Here is a 16,825-nt window from a genome sequence, read left to right as displayed (position 1 = left end):
TACAAATATAGACACCCGTTTAAAAAGTTCACCTGCCACAAATGCTTGTTTAGGTGTTTCATGCATGAAGTTCTCTACAAAGAAGTGTTATTTTATACGACGGGTTTTCATCAAAGATAAACTAAAGTTTAGAGTCTAAAGTTTAGACCGTAACAAACTGGAATTTACAGACGTGTTAATAATTAAAAGCTTTTTCTAAAAACCTAACGGAAAATTATTTTATTCTGGGGACTTTATTGAAATACGATGGGTATTTCATCACTTTGACATACTGTACAAAGATTATGATTTTTTTCGACCTCTCCTATTGCAGTTTTATATTTAAAAAAAAATTATTTAAAATTTCAAAATTTTTCGTGACTTTTTTTTTTTTTTTTTTACATTTTTTTACTTTTTCGTGACTTTTCGAAATACAAAATTATTATTTTTTTTTTACTTTTCTACATACTATACTATGACTTTTGGTGACTTTTTACTACACCAACATTTTTAATATTGTATGTTTAAGAAAGTCACAAAAAAGTTCATAGTAGTATGTCGAAAATGGTTTTAATAGTTTTTTAAATAAAAATCCCATTATAATATGTTGAAAAAAGTCAGTTTTTAAAAAGTCAGAATTCTGACTTTTTAAAAACATTTATATCACATAATATACCACAACATTTTTATGGCATATTATACGATGACTGTTTAATGACAATTTCATGTCGTATTATATGATGGCTTCCTCTACGACACTGAAAGAAATGGAAGAATTCAACTCGTTTAAAAAAAACACAAAATATGACATTTATTCAGTGAGCACCAGTCAGTCAGTACAAAACTTCTTTCCTCAGAAGCCAATGTATGTTTGAACAGTAATCATGATCAGGCCTATTCATGATCTTTACAGGTAGAATACTGGAATGTAACTACATCTTTCTCATCACGTGTCAGAAGAAAAAATTAAAAAACATGATAGATATAACATTTGAAAGTGAACTCACTAAATGCTACTGTATAAATTAATGAAAACACATTGATTTCAACTAATGCTAACACTAAAGTCAAAGTATTTATGCAAGCAGCAGGGTTAAAGTTCAGCAGAAAAAAACATGAATAATTTGGATCATGACATGCCAATAAGTGCTGCATTAAAATGAGAAATAAATGCAACACAAAGTTTAAAAAATCTGCTGAGTCAACACGTCTTCAGCACAGGGAATCGTCTTGGTCAACATGGCCGCCTTGCGTATTTCTGTTTGCTTTTTTGTGGCGTCAACAATTAAAGAGAAGACCTTAGTGGTAAAATGTTTTTGGTAAAATCCAGCCAGTTCTTTTTGGCTTTTCAGTCACCTAAAAAAAAATGTTAAAAAAAATAATAAAATGGAGGAAACATGAGGGATGCTGTGATTGGTTGACTTTGCTCAGAGAAAGTAATTTACATACAGTGTATTTACATCTAAAATATGACAGGAACACATTGACACCAATGTCCGACATTAGAGGGTAACTTAAATAAAACATCTGACAAAAGAACAATCTTGTTACATGTACAGTATGTTTTCCAAATGGTTTATATTGTGCTCAAGTCTGATGATAGTCTATAATTTCCTCCCATTATTAAGTCCAAACCAACAATGAACCGATCCAACTCTAATAATTGGTTTGTGCCACAAAGCTCAAACTATTAAGAGCAAATCAATAAGCCACACTGTGTGAAATGTTCCTTCATCATCATGAGCATCATGACTCAATCCCACATCACCATCCTTCTGCCATAAATACTCAGCAGCACCAAAAGTGTATTAATCCGCCACGGAAAATAGTTCCCTCCTGTTTGCTTAACTACGATTTTAAATCTAAATGACTGAAAAAAAATGATAGTATTTGTTTTATAGATTTACATCTTCAAAACCAAAGATGGTTCTGATCTTTTCATGGGGTTTGTTGACAATATGAGAAATATAGATTGTACCGGTCTCATCCTTCACTAGAAATCATCACCCTAAATGACTCACAGCTGATTAATCTATTTCCTGCATAGCCTGAAAACGGTTATTCTGCTCTGAGGTGTAAATATAGCCGACTCTTCACAACAGCCTGCTTTGAAACACAACATCTGGATCTCAACTACAACACTCTCCTTCTGACTTTAGATTGAAATCACAAATGGACCAAAAAATGTAACCAAAATCCAGTTACATTCTCCCAATTACTACAAATCATGAGGATTATTTGGTGCTCTAAACAGCCAGTGGTTTTCATCCCTTTCCCCATCTGAAAATCATTCGGCAGATTTGTCCACAGTGAACATCAAGTCTTACTCATGTCAGAATAAGTTATTGCTCTGAGGTTATGCAATGCACACCTTCAAAAAAAAAAAAACTGCAGCACCATGATGAAACAGTAACATAACACTGGAAAAGAAACGACTGCAGATGTTTTTGTTGTAGAGAAATGGCTGGAAACCAATGGCTGCATGATAGAAACAAAATAAAAATGCCATGCATTTCAAAATGATTTGCAAAAATAAAACCTGATGATCCAGTCTGATCTAAATTGATTTCCCTCCTGTTTTTTGCCTCCAGGGCTTCCGTATTTAACTGATTTGTAGATCAAACGTGAGTTGAGTGATTTAGATCTACTCCGATCAGCTTGTGTCAGTACCTGATATCCTGAGTCATCTTTCACTTCAACATACTGTGCATCCAAATGTCCTGCGTGCTGTTACGTGTTCATAGTGAATACAATTAAAATGTGGGGATGGACGCGTGGCAACAATATGAAGTGTCGGATTACACGCTGGCACGCAAGATGAAACTAAACAAAGTGAAAGGAACGCCAACGTGTGCATCTTGCATGTGTTCACTTTTGCTGTGTGTATCTGTGTGTATGAACAAAAGTGCCTTTTGTCTGTGTACTTGTATGTATTGTCTATGCAGTGATGTCATCACGACGCGTGTATGTGCCTGCATGTGTTTCCCATTCAAATGATGCACGTTTTCTACCGTGTGTTTATGTGTGTGTGTGTGTGTGTGTGTGTGTGTTCCCTCAGTCTGCTTAGGTCCTCCTTTGATGCGTGGTCCCCACATACGTGTTCTCTACACACAGCACGATGTAGTGGTTAGAGCAGGAGCGGGTGTGCTGCCCTAACAGTCGGCCGGTCTGCAGCAGCGCGGCCTGGCCCGTCACCGCCATGTCAGCCGTCCTCCACGCCTCGCAGTAGTTGGAGGTCAGACGGATGCCCACCGCGTTGGAGCCGTGCCACACGAGCTTCTCTGGCCTGGTGGAAGACGGAGAGAGACCGAGTGAGTGAAGGTTACGTGTGATGCCGGAGCGGTATGAGAGCTGGGGAGATTTGATTAAAAGAAGGATTAAAAAGAGACACATTTAAGTGGTGAAGTTGCTTCCTGTTTCCCCACCGGTCTCCTCCCACAGTCAGGTGTTCTGGATTCTATGTTTCAAGACCCAATTAAATAGCTTCTACTACTAAATTTGAGATTAAAACCCAAGATCATCTATTTCTGTTGTCACAACATACAAAGTCAATGCAAAGACGCAAACACTCGTGTTAAGATAGCCGACCTCCGAACTCCATTCAGAAAACGAGCATTTTAAAGCGTGCTCTCCCTCACCACGCTGAGTCGGTCATCACGTCGCGTCCGTCAAACGAGTAGATGGGCGTGGACGGGTTGAATGTGCCTCCGTTCCCAGAGAAGATGGACATCCAACTGGTGAACAACACTTCACCCTGAGGGGAGAGGACAGCAGCTGTATATTACAAAGGACATCAAACACATCATCTATTATGATCGTTGAGTGCGCCGTTAAAAAAAACAAGGCATGAAGCTGTTTTTAATGTCAAATGAGCCAAGATTTACATATATTCTTTGACTTTTTCCACAATGTTTTTTATATCCTACACTATTTTTTATCACATACCTTGACTTTTTATGACAAACTATAATAAGACATTTAAAATTAAATTCTTTCGACAAATGTACTTATTGTAAGTCGCTTTGGACAAAAGCGAAATGCCCTAAATGTAAATGTAAATACGATTACTTTTTTATTAAATGTTAATGGAATTGTTATAAATTTCATTTAATATTTTTGACTTACTCTACTATGATTTTTATTACTACTACCGCTTTTTTATGACATTTTTGACCTACCAACTATTTATTTTTTCTGACTTTTTTTAGATACTTTACTAAAACTTTCTCATTCATTAATTATACCACTTTAAAAAAAAAGAAAATCGGAACTATTCATTTAAAATTAAGTAACGAAAAACCCGAAATATCACAAAAGAATTACGACAGTGAAACACATTATTAACCTGCTTCCATTTTGCATTGAAATGAATCTGTATGATTATCTCTCCTCACCCTGAGGTTAACCACGGGCATGTCGGTGCGGTCCGCCTTCCTCACGATGGTTGCCAGGTCCTGGAGGTGTGACGACAGGAAGGCCCTGTAGGTGGATGTTAGCCCCATGGAGCGGGCCTGCTGGTAGCACTGGAAGTCTGCCCCGCGGATGCCACGCATGTCCCCCTTCAGCGGGGTGTTCAGTGCTACCAGGTGGAGCTGGGAGAGAGAACACACAGAGGAAAAGATGCACGCTGTCCAAATCTGGCACGCTCTTCATCACAGATCTGGCATCAGGCAGAGGTCAGCTGGTGTCGGGCCAAGAGATTGTTGCTTGCACATGTGTGTCGGTAGATGTGTTTAAGTGGGGAGGTGTGTGTGTGTGTGTGTGTGTGTGTGTGTGTGTGTGTGTGTGTGTTACACTCACCCCAGGTACAGCGTTGAAGGTCTGTGGTAGTACATTAAAGCTGGGCTGATATCCTCTACTTCCCTCTTGAAGCTCCTATTTAACAAATAGAAATGCTCTTATCAGATTTGTGTTAATCACAGTGATGTCAGTGTGTGTGTGTGTGTGTGTGTGTGTGTGTGTGTGTGTGTGTGTGTGTGTGTGTGTGAGTGTGTGTACCTGGCTGTGGATCCTGTGTGGTTTGCTCAACTCTCCAGACCTGCTGAGGGACTGAGACGCCGCTGAGGATGAAGGTCCAGACTGGATCAACTCCCCGAGCTGAGAGAGGAATAAACCCACGTTGATTAGCCGAGTCGAGTCCACTCTTAGAGGATTAAATGGCCACACGTTGAACAGAACAAACACACACACGCACAATACACACCTGGATCTTGCGCCAGCCGTTGCGTACTCGGATGTAGAGCTCTCCTCCCTTCTCAGAGACGTAGGCAAAGGTTCCCTCTGCAGCCCGGTGAGTCTCTCTGCTCAGAGCGTTGCTCGTCTTATAGATAGTCACCTGAATAAATCACAGCAACGTTACTGGCATAATTCACTAATAATAGTTGTATCATTAATCTCACAAGTGTCACTATTAAGACAAATCTTGATAAGAGCTTCAGAACATAATTAAATGTTAAATATATCATGTTTTTTTTTTTTTTTACAGTCCTAGACAAGTGAAAATACAGCAGATCAAAGTGCCTTGCTCAACGGCAGGTATCTTACAGGGTTGTCATATCCGGGAGATCCTGGTTGGCCAGGAGGACCGGGAGGGCCGGGGATGCTGACAGCTGATGACACATCAGAAACGTTTAACAGACACAGTACATTATTTCTCTAACAAACTGAGGTCTCCAGTCCTCTCGCCTTCACAAACATACCCGATCCATATGCAGGTACAAGTCCAGGAGGTCCAGCGGGGCCAGGGGGCCCTCGAGGACCAGGTCGTCCGAACCCAGGGTCTCCGGGCTGACCCACAGGACCAGCAGGTCCTGGAGGTCCCACGATGCTCTCACCTTTTGGACCCTACAGGAACATACAAACGGACTAATTCATCATTCCTCAATGCACTTTCAAAGTTATATGAATGCTTAGAAACTAATAAGCATGCAGCTTTTTTTATTATTAGATCTTACCACAAGTCCTGACCTCCCAGGCAGTCCTGGAGGACCAGGCAGACCGCCGTCACCCTTTTCTCCCTTATGACCTTGGCGCCCCTGATCACCTCTAGCACCCTGAGGGATTCACAGAAAAATGAGGAAAAACGACAGAAGATCAACCACTAAACTATACTTTCAGGGAGATGGAGATGCTTATTTGCCTGTCAGAAAACCAAAACTATGAGCTGAGAGATGCTTAATGCTCCTTTGAGCTCCATAGAGATGTGATCATTCTGACTGCTAGTGTACATAGAGAATATTGATCAGTGCACCTTACCATGACATTAATAATAACTCCTGGATAATTGAGGGCTTTAATTAAGGACTGGACGATGCTGTCACTTCCCTTTTTCTCCTGACATGTTAGCATTAGAGCTGTGATGAATCCGTACTCACCACGACTCCATCTGGAAACCCGGGTGCTGAGAAGAAAAATACAGAGACATAAATTATACAAGTATTTTTATATATATGAGAAATAATAATTCTATGATGCATTGCCATGATTTGTTGAAGGATTCTGCATCGATGCAGTAAAGTCTATAATCGATTTTCATAAAAAAATTAAAATAATTTATCGAATCCTGACCCTCTAAATAATGGTGACTGACGATTCCCACCACTAATAATGTAAATAAAAATCAAACCATAAATATATTGTTTAACTGTTCTTTTCGGCCTCTAAAAAATAACGATAGATATGTAAAGATAATTACATTTTAAAAAGTATATGTGATGTTTATTTATTAAAAATATATTAATTTAAATATCATTTTTATGTACTTTTGCATTCTCCAGAGACATTTTTTGAGTGAAAATGTAGTTTTAGTTGACAAAAAGCAACTCAATGACAGTCAATGAGATGTCTGTTGTAAAGGTGTTACCAGGTGTGCCTTGCTCTCCAGGTATTCCCACATCTCCTTTGTCTCCTTTGTTTCCGACTGAATCTCCCCCTGTCACAGCCTCCTACACACACACACACACACACACACATACACACACACACACACACACACACACACACACACACACACACACACACACACACACACACACACACACACACACATGCACACACACACACACACACACACACTAAGATTACATGGATACCAGCATGATGTCGACACATTATGTACAGATTGAACACATAGAAGCAAAACATTTTTTCACATCTGTAAATAATATTAAAAGTGTAAATCTTGGGTTATAATAAAACAGACATTTAAAACACCTGTTAAATACAAGGGATTCATGCTCGAGACAGCAGCACGTACAACCCTCACGGCTGTGGGAGTTAAAATCCAAAAGCTGAAGGGAACACAGCGTTAAATCAGGTGTTTTTTTATGAAACAGATCTGCATTAATACACAATCGTTAATATGGTAAGTGGGCCTGCATTAGAGCCGTGGTTTGGTTTGTCCATTCTGAGCAGAGAAATTGTGACCATATGTCGGTATAAACGTCTCATTTAAGTAACAAAAACACAACAAATCACCCTAAATTCTACACACCGTTCCTTTAATAATCATAGCGTCATTATTCTGACGCTCTACGGTAAAAGTTTAGATTTCTTTCATACATTTATGGAGGAGCCCATCTCTACCTTAACCTAAAGAGTGACATTTGAAGAAGAAGCAGCCAAATTCCAGTCAGAATTATTTCGTATCATGTCCATCACACCTTCACCTTGTATATTTCCATCAAATTGCACATCTAACCAGGAACCAGGGGCTTGCACAATTTGACAATGAGATTGAACTTCTGACGAGAATTTGTGACGGCAAACTACGGCATCACCAGAAGCCACAAAAGACACTCAAACCCAAAGTGTTAAAGCAGAACCCACAAAACCAGCACCGTGAGAAAAGACGGCACACTTCTGAAAAATCTACCAGAGTTTGATAAATCTCACTTTAAATACAATCAAGTTCAATTGAACTGAAAAGTGATTTGGCATCATCTCTGATGAGCATACAGTAGAAAGATGTCAATAATGTCAGGACTGTTTTTCTGCTCCCTGCCAGGTGATCACCCAGCTTCCTCTTCCCTGAGAGGACGTTACGGGAAGACGAGGCAAGCAGGATTCAGTCTCAGATCCCCTTTAACACCCGGCATTAACATTCGCCATGTTTGATTAAGGCTTACATTAGAATTTAACAAACATACAGAAAACCTGGGTGTCAATTAACCCAAAGTTTACAGGTGGCTAATGCATCTTTAATCTATATCTGGCAAATCTCTGAACACATTTGGCTTGTAGATTAAATAGGTGTAAGGAAGGTAAGATGATGACATCCATGTCTGGATACAACAGGAATGTTAATGCTTGATGAAATGGGGTAGAACCTCAGATATGTAGACTTTTTAAAGGATCATTAGGAAAGCCAAGAGGGAGGAGAGAAGAACATGAAGGGAGGGAAATGAGCCGCTTTCAGCCCAGACCAGAGAGCTGCCATGCTGCTACACCCACACACCAACAGAGCCACCGGATGGTCTGATTTCAAAGTGAAACAGACCAATCAGATGGTCCGACTCACACTTACTATTCCCTTTTTGCAGTGCGGTCTGGGGCGCACCGGAAACACTGTCTTTAAAATTCAAAAAAGAGCAATCAGACTGAAGTTTACTGTAGATGAGCTTTACAGACACGGATTAAGACAAAATATAAAAAGACACAAACAAATTTACTTCCAATGATAGTTGTGCTTCACACATCACTTTCTTTATGTGATTTATGAAATAACAGCATCTTTCTGATTATTCCAATGTCTTAAAAAATGAAACAATCTTTCTGTGAAAACTGGAGTCAACGCCAAACCTTTTATATAAAAATGCACACAATCATTAAAAATATGTTTCCTGGATTTCTGCCGTTCAAAGCTATGCCCAACATATGACACAGGAAGCTTTCCATATATTGCAATGTAAAGTGTTGGCTGTGCAGCATAATCGTCATCATCTCAGTCCACCAACTGAAAACATCATTAGAGAAATAAAACGCCACAGATTGAAACTTACTCCTTTCAACCCGATAATTCTTCCTGGATGTCCAGGTAGACCTGGAGGACCTGGGGGTCCCTGAGAGGAAGGATATCATCACATTAGTGTCAGTAACTCATCTCATTTATCAGACAGTCAGACAGCAAAGGGACAAGTCGTGATCCTAATGTAAACATACAAGAGGTTGAAACATGTAACTGTCAAAGATCTGTTTCCATCAGCCATGCTTATGTCTTATTTGTAGGTATTAGATTATATCTGTCGTAATAACTCAAACAAAATATTGATTAAGGCTTCAAAAAACAGATTTTTCCCCCTCCTTTCCCTCTTACCGGTAAGCCGACAGAATCTCCTCTGTCACCTTTCCTCCCAGGCAAACCAGACCGGCCCTACAGGAGGACAAAGAATGAAACATATTCATATTTGTAAAAGACAAAAAATGCAGGTTGGTCACAGAGTGTACTGCAAAGGAAGTCCTCCAGGCTTGAACACGCTTTTCCTCATGATGCTGAAGTGTTGAGCAACACATTATGTTCTTGCCAGTGTTAATAAAAGATCATCAATCGTGTGATTTTAATGGGAAGAGTGCGGCCACAAATCCCTTTATTCTAAAAAATCGGAATATGCACAATTATTATATTAAATCACTTGAGTACAAGCCAACCAAAAACTGCACACGTGACAGACATGTTGACTCCTCCTGCCTGAGAATCATAATCACAGGAAATTATGTGATTGATGGGGTGATGCATTATTCACGTTGAGTTTTTTTTTTCCTCAGGAGACTCTCAACCTATAAAGGGGACGGTCATTTCCTGACAACAGATCCCGGGTACTCACTGCGCGACCAGGGAAGCCATATTCTCCTTTTTGTCCAGTCGGTCCTATTGGGCCCTGAAATGAACAGAAGCAGAACGATGTACAGATTAATTACGGTTCCTCACTAGGCAGTAGATATTGTAGATATTGATGTTCTATTTGGCAGGAACTCACCATAAGTCCAGCAGGTCCAGGGAACCCGCGGTCACCCTATAAATTACAATGTAGTACAGTAAAACGTGAGATGAGGACATTTACATTAATAGAAGTTATGTTAGATTAGATTTGATGTTTAGACCGTTATTGTGATACAATTAGCAGCACTTGTGCTTTGCAAAAACTACAAAATGGGAGGCAATTAACATAGATTATGAGGGATAATAATGAGAGATAATTTTGACCCTGGATTCTGCATGGCAGCATTTTATAATATTTTAACTTAGCTGTGGAATTTTAACCATATCAACAATATTATATCTAGTTATTACTTGTTATACTGCTAAAAAATATTGATATTTAATCTAAAATCTGCTCGAATCTGCTTATCGAGTAACTTAAATGTGTGACTTTGACTGGCATACATAGTGCAAATATGACCTGGTATGTTCATATATTGCTGTATTGCGTCTGTAGTGTTGGCATTAGGGGAGAGGGGAATATGCATCTTACAGTCGTTGAACCACTTTAAGTTACTTGGTAAGGTGGATTAGGTCGATTCAGATAGAAGTAAGGGGTTGCTTGTCTGGTACCTTGATGCCTTTGGGCCCCTGGGGGCCTTTTGGCGCTGATAAAAGGGATCCGTCAGCAGCAATGGTCACCCCCGGCTCTCCCTTCTCTCCCTGCAAAGAAACAGAATTTGTAATGTTTTCCTGAACACACAGTGGGGGCTTCTTGTCCAAACTGTTACATGTTCTCCCCCACCTTGTCCGGACCAAATGAAGCAAACTAGAGGTGTTAAAGCAGCCTTATTTGTGACATGATGTTCATTAAAATCCACATTCTGTACAGTTCTCACCTTGAACCCTGCTGGTCCCTGGATACCTGGAGGACCTAAGTCTCCCTTTGGTCCCCTGGGACCCTGGAGAGGGATGAAAGCTTAGTGAGCAAGTTGGGAGGTTTTGCGAGGGTGATAGCATTTTAAAAAGGGAGGCAGTTGAGCTTTATAAATTCCACAGCTCATATAAAAAAATGCATGGGTCCTAGATTTATGAAGGGCTTAGTAACCTGAAAGGAAAAACCACCAGCCGAGGCAATAACATACCTACCCTGTTTAGCCCAAGACAGCAAAAGCAAAAATGGGGGGAAAAAAACATTGCTTTTAAATAATTGTTGAATTTGATTTTCAGAACTCAGTCAACAGGTGATACAAATGCTCAGCATGAGGTAGTGTTGCAAAAATGCTCTTACAGGAAATCCAGCTCTGCCAGGCAAGCCTTCGGGGCCCTGCAACGTGCAGACAAAAGCACACGCATCCAGGCATAAGCACACACACATGTGCAGGCAGAAAACACAGATGCTAGCAAAAGCAGAAGTGCTGGGTAAGTGTTTTTTTTCTCACAAAGTCAGAAATGACATGCACATACGCAGCGTCGAACACAACTGCAACCAAAGCACTTCAAAAATGCACTGATGATGCGACAGTAAAAGCATTGTCTCCTTGTGTTGTAGTTCATATTACCGTGGGGCCTGGTGGTCCTCTGATCTCTGTGAAGTTGAAGATCCCATCCGTTACATTGAGCAGCAGCTGTGGACGAAATACGTAATGAGTAAATTTTGCCATTTTCAGCAGTATATATTTAGAGATTTTGTAAAATTAACTAAACAAGGTGTTTGCACATACATCCGGCATATTGATGATTGGTCCAGGAAGTCCAGGAGGCCCTGGTGGTCCTGGGATACTGAGTCCATCAACACCACGATCACCCTTCAGGACACAAAACAGAAAATGATTGGCCTTTTATTAAAATTAAAATATGAATAAATGGTAGATCATCTGGCTTCGAAGGCAGAGGAAGCAACAAACAGAAATACATACAAGTTGTTAACACTACGAGCATTTCATTTGGTACATTCCTATAGTAAAAATATAAATGATAGCATCAAACTGCATTAAAAAGGTTGGGGAAATATAATATTCACATATTTTAGAGCAAGCCTACCTTTGATCCTGGATTGCCTTTTTCTCCTTTGGCTCCCTGTTTGTTGAGTAAAGACAAATACAACGTTATTGCTGTTGACCATCATCTACAATATGATTTAGTGGGATCTGTAAAGAGAGTTTTCTATTTACATATATCAAAGATGGCTGACTGAACATTCACAAGCATATTTTGGGAGAGTTTCACTTTGTAACATAACGTTATCTGACAAGCTAGTTACCAAACTTCTGATAAGCTCCCAAACTAACTAGCCAGTTACCTGCTACTAGTATTCTAGCTAGTTAGTTACCTGCTACTACTACTCTAGGTAGTTACCTTCTACTAGTACTCTAGCTAGTTACCTGCTACTAGTACTCTAGGTAGTTACCTTCTCTAGTACTCTAGGTAGTTACATGCTGCTGGTACTCTAGCTAGTTACCTGCTACATGTACTCTAGCTAGTTACCTGCTACTAGTACTCTAGGTAGTTACCTGCTACTAGTACTCTAGGTAGTTACCTGCTACTCTAGCTAGTTACCTGCTACTAGTACTCTAGGTAGTTACCTGCTACTAGTACTCTAGTTAGTTACCTGCTACTAGTACTCTAGGTAGTTACCTTTTCTAGTACTCAACATGCTGCTGGTACTCAACATGCTGCTGGTACTCTAGCTAGTTACCTGCAACTAGTGCTCTAGCTAGTTACCTGCTACATGTACTCTAGCTAGTTACCTGCTACAAGTACTCTAGTTAGTTACCTGCTCTTAGTACTTACCTGCTACAAGTACTCTAGCTAGTTACCTGCTACTAGTACTCTAGCTAGTTACCTGCTCTTAGTACTTACCTGCTACACGTACTCTAGCTAGTTACCTGCTACACGTACTCTAGCTAGTTACCTGCTCTTAGTACTTACCTGCTACACGTACTCTAGCTAGTTACCTGCTACACGTACTCTAGCTAGTTACCTGCTCTTAGTACTTACCTGCTACACCTACTCTAGCTAGTTACCTGCTACACGTACTCTAGCTAGTTACCTGCTACAAGTACTCTAGCTAGTTACCTGCTACTAGTACTCTAGTTAGTTACTTGTTCTTAGTACTTACCTGCTACTACTACTCTAGCTAGTTACCTGCTACATTCAAAACAGTTGGGCTGTCCACATGTGTTTATTTTAAACATTTGGTTATCCTTGAACAGAGACATTTCACTGAGGGAACAAACTAATAACTGCAAAGTAAAATCATAAACTCCTGCTACTTACCCTAGCACCTGGAAGTCCTGCAAGACCTTGAATGCCCTCTGGTCCCGGGTCCCCTGGCTCACCCTGCAATCACAAACAGCATGCACAGAGCTTAAAAGCAGAGTAGGTCATCTGGAGAAACCACAGAGACTTTGACTTTGAACGCATCACCGGACTAAAGAAAAGACCCCCACCCCACTTCGTTCAGACCTCTGTTCAAAGCCGCTCCTCCAGAACACCAAACGAGTGCTTGAGATCAGCAGAGTGCAATCAGGAAGTAAGTAATTATTTTCTCCGGCCCAGCTTTTGTGATTGGACCAGATTTTTACACTCGGCCACGGCCACAGATGACATTTTATAAAAAAAAAATTGGTCAGAGCATTTAATTCATTAATTGCTATCGGCATGTTATGAGGATTTCAAGCGATATAACAGAAAGTGTTTCTGAATAGAATCACCTACTCAACCTTGACTAAGTGATTGACTGAAGTTATGATGTAATTCAATAATTCCCAGCTTTGTTCTCAATGAAGGTTCCTCTGTTCTCAAAATTATAGCACAAACAGATGTTTAACATCTCCTCCCCGTAAAATATAAACAGTGAAAGCTGTATAATAAGATAAACGGACAGAAGATCACAAACTATTGGACAAAGAAATGTGAAGCGGTGTCATTTCTGACTGATCTTACCTTGACAGAGAGCCCTGGAGGGCCTGTGGCTCCATCCTCACCCTACACAAGACATGGGAGAGCATCTTCAACTACTGAGCGATACAAAAAAAAGCCAACTCTACTCAGAAGAATCGTACATTTAGTCTCATTAGCTGTTAACAAATAGAATACTCGCTACTTTCTGCAAGAACAATGCATACATTTAATGGATTTTAATGAATAGATTACCTTAGGTCCCTGTGGTCCCGGTAAACCCTGGAAAAAACAAGACAGGTAACACTTACTTTTTCTGAAACAAAATACACAGATGATATAAAAACACACTCTTGCACTGACCTGTGGGACTCGAAGGAGCATGTCACTTTTCCCAGATCCCTCCATATCCTGATAACAAAAACTGATGTTACACATTGAACTGCCATCCTTTGCTCCTCTCTGCTCTATCACAGCGGTGATATGTGTTCATATGTCTTTGGTATGAAACTGAGTCACCTCTACAAAGAATTTGGTTCCAGGAGGCCCGGGAGGGCCAGGGGGACCTGCTAGACCTCTCTTCCCCTGTGGACCGCTTGGCCCTGGTGGCCCTACGGATCCTTCTGTACCCAGAGACCCACATTCACCCTGCAGAGATGAAAGAGAAAAAGCCGCCTGGTTATCATTTATCCTATTTCCTAACTAAAACAAGGTATGTGTTTTGGGGTTCAAATAGAAATAAACAATATAAATAGTATATGACCTTTGGTCCAGATGGCCCAGGTAACCCTTGGTCACCCTAAGGATGTAAAAAGGGAAGAGAGAAAGTGGTGTCATTTGTGGAGCACTTCTTTTATTTGGTAAATGTAAATGTAAATGTACTTTATTTATACAGCCCTTTACAACAGAACTTTCGGCGTACCAAAGTGCTTTACAGCAGGTAATAAATTAAAAGAGCAAAAAGAAAATAAAGACAAGAAAGACAATTAAAAACAATTAAAACAGTGAAAGTGAAGTGTCATCACACTACTGAGTATTAAAAGCCATCTTAAATAAATAGGGTTTTAGCTTAGCCTTGAAGAGGCCCACGTCAGAAATAAGACGCATCTCAGTGGGGAGCTTATTCCAGAGCCTGGGAGCAGCAACAGAAAAGGCCCGGTCCCCCCAGTGTTTATATTTTGACCTGGGCACTTCTAGCAATCTTTGGTTAACTGACCTCAGAGCTCTACCAGGATTACGAACGGTTAAAAGCTCAGATAAATACGATGGGGCGAGGCCGTTAAGAGCTTTAAAAACAAACATTAAAAGTTTAAAATCAATTCTATACAGGACAGGAAGCCAATGAAGGGAGTTAAGAACAGGAGTGATGTGCATACGTCTGTTAGTGTTGGTTAAAAGACGGGCAGCAGCGTTTTGCACAAGCTGAAGGCGACTAAGAGAGGACTTGGAGACGCCAACATAAAGTGCGTTACAGTAGTCGAGCCTTGAACTTATAAATGCATGGATGGCTTTCTCAAGGTCATGACGGCTTAAAAACATTTTAACTTTAGCAAGAAGACGTAATTGGAAAAAACTTGTCCTAACAACATTGCAGATATGTTTGTCAAACATCAGGGGCCTCATGTATCAATGTTGCGTACGCACAAAAACATGGCGTACGTAATTTTCCACACCAACGTTCAGATGTATCAAAAGTGAAATGAGCGTGGAAATGTGCGGTGTCCCACGGCAGCTTCATGGCTGGCGTACGCACGTTTCTACAGCTATTGTTCCTTTGGCGACACTCTGAGGTGATGCTGTGAAACTGTTAATTATGTGAAAACAATTAGTCCTCAGAGTAATGTGCACATCAGAGACACATTAATGGACAATTAACACACACGTGTTTGCAATCATATGGATGAATATAAAAGCATGCACAAAGTGATGAAAAAATGGCATTAACAATGGCAGCCTTGGCCTTGTTAGAAGACATCGCAAACGGTAACATCAGACGTGACAGGGTGTTTAGAGAACGGGAGGATATGTTAGCAAATGACGACAACTGGCTCATGAGTCGTTTAAGGTTGCCGAGGCCAGTGTTACTGGAGCTGTGCGCAGAGCTGCGGCCGGCCCTAGAAAGAAACACAGCCAGGAGCCAGGGGTTGTCCGTGCCCACACAGGTGCTGACCACTCTGGGGTTTCGTTTCTGGCAACAGGAGCCTTCCAGAGGGAACTGGCCGATCGGTCAGGAGTGTGCCAGTCCACTCTGAGCCGAGCCATGCCAGCTGTGTGGGACGGGATCAGAATGTCATCCAGGTACATCAAATTCCCATACAATGCTGTTGAACAGGCCAACATTAAAGCGCAATTTGCAGCAAGAGCCGGTTTCCCTAATGTAATCATAGCTATTGACTGCACACATGTTGCTTTAAAAGCGCCATCACAGGATGAATTTGTTTTTGTCAACAGGAAACATTTTCATTCAATAAATGTTCAAATAATATGTGATGCGCAAATGCAGCTCACCAACATCGTGGCAAGGTGGCCTGGTTCAACGCATGACTCGTTCATTCTTACTAATAGCATGGTTGGTAACAGGCTGGAGGCTGGCACGGTGCGCGATGGGTGGCTTCTCGGTGAGTAAATGTATCCGTTTAATTGCGCCCCGAATGTAAACCAGCACGATGCCCATTTGGGCACGTGCATTCAAATATGTGCATTTGTTTTTCCCTGGTGAAAATAGAGCTGCAGAGCTATCTAACAAGCCCTTTATTGTCTCCTTGTGTTCAGTATTTGTGTCGATAAACGCGTGCGTAAAGTTGGAAATGTCACACTGCAGTAGCCACGGCGCACTTCTGCAGTCATTAATATATATAATAATATAATATATTAATATCCTCCTGTCCCCCCGCCCGTTGCGGTCACGCTTCGGCGGTGGGCCGAAATCCTCCTCTTCACCTCCACCTTCACGTCGGACCATTTCTTTTTTATTTCAGGGAGTGTGCGCTGCTCCGACCCCACAGTATTCACTGCCTCACACACACG

The 16,825-nt window shown here is 40.8% G+C and overlaps 1 protein-coding gene across 4 annotated transcripts in view; it reads right to left on the bottom strand.

The window, feature by feature from the left end:
- Nucleotides 1-237: 237 nt before the first annotated feature.
- Nucleotides 238-16,825, bottom strand: part of col15a1b (collagen, type XV, alpha 1b) — a 46,719-nt gene continuing 30,131 nt past the window's right edge. For 2 of the 4 annotated variants that reach the window (XM_084007670.1, XM_084007673.1), the window contains 28 exons: nt 14,562-14,597; nt 14,318-14,446; nt 14,162-14,209; nt 14,054-14,080; nt 13,844-13,885; nt 13,175-13,237; nt 11,939-11,974; nt 11,620-11,703; nt 11,458-11,523; nt 11,187-11,222; nt 10,795-10,857; nt 10,529-10,618; nt 9,954-9,989; nt 9,801-9,854; nt 9,293-9,349; nt 8,979-9,038; nt 8,504-8,548; nt 6,842-6,923; nt 6,354-6,379; nt 5,934-6,032; nt 5,679-5,823; nt 5,524-5,588; nt 5,183-5,314; nt 4,978-5,076; nt 4,780-4,854; nt 4,374-4,571; nt 3,618-3,733; nt 238-3,265 (listed from right to left, as the gene is read on the bottom strand). In XM_084007670.1, coding sequence (XP_083863796.1) covers nt 3,043-3,265; nt 3,618-3,733; nt 4,374-4,571; nt 4,780-4,854; nt 4,978-5,076; nt 5,183-5,314; nt 5,524-5,588; nt 5,679-5,823; nt 5,934-6,032; nt 6,354-6,379; nt 6,842-6,923; nt 8,504-8,548; nt 8,979-9,038; nt 9,293-9,349; nt 9,801-9,854; nt 9,954-9,989; nt 10,529-10,618; nt 10,795-10,857; nt 11,187-11,222; nt 11,458-11,523; nt 11,620-11,703; nt 11,939-11,974; nt 13,175-13,237; nt 13,844-13,885; nt 14,054-14,080; nt 14,162-14,209; nt 14,318-14,446; nt 14,562-14,597 — 2,232 coding nt within the window. In that variant the 3' untranslated portion in view covers nt 238-3,042. The remainder of the gene's footprint in view (nt 3,266-3,617; nt 3,734-4,373; nt 4,572-4,779; nt 4,855-4,977; nt 5,077-5,182; nt 5,315-5,523; nt 5,589-5,678; nt 5,824-5,933; nt 6,033-6,353; nt 6,380-6,841; nt 6,924-8,503; nt 8,549-8,978; nt 9,039-9,292; nt 9,350-9,800; nt 9,855-9,953; nt 9,990-10,528; nt 10,619-10,794; nt 10,858-11,186; nt 11,223-11,457; nt 11,524-11,619; nt 11,704-11,938; nt 11,975-13,174; nt 13,238-13,843; nt 13,886-14,053; nt 14,081-14,161; nt 14,210-14,317; nt 14,447-14,561; nt 14,598-16,825) is intronic. The other 2 variants (XM_084007672.1, XM_084007671.1) reach the window with 2 other exon arrangements.

This window comes from Eutrigla gurnardus, assembly GCF_963514095.1.
Source record: "Eutrigla gurnardus genome assembly, chromosome: 4".
Classification (NCBI taxonomy): Eukaryota; Metazoa; Chordata; class Actinopteri; order Perciformes; family Triglidae; genus Eutrigla; species Eutrigla gurnardus.
This window is presented reverse-complemented; position numbering and strand designations above follow the sequence as displayed.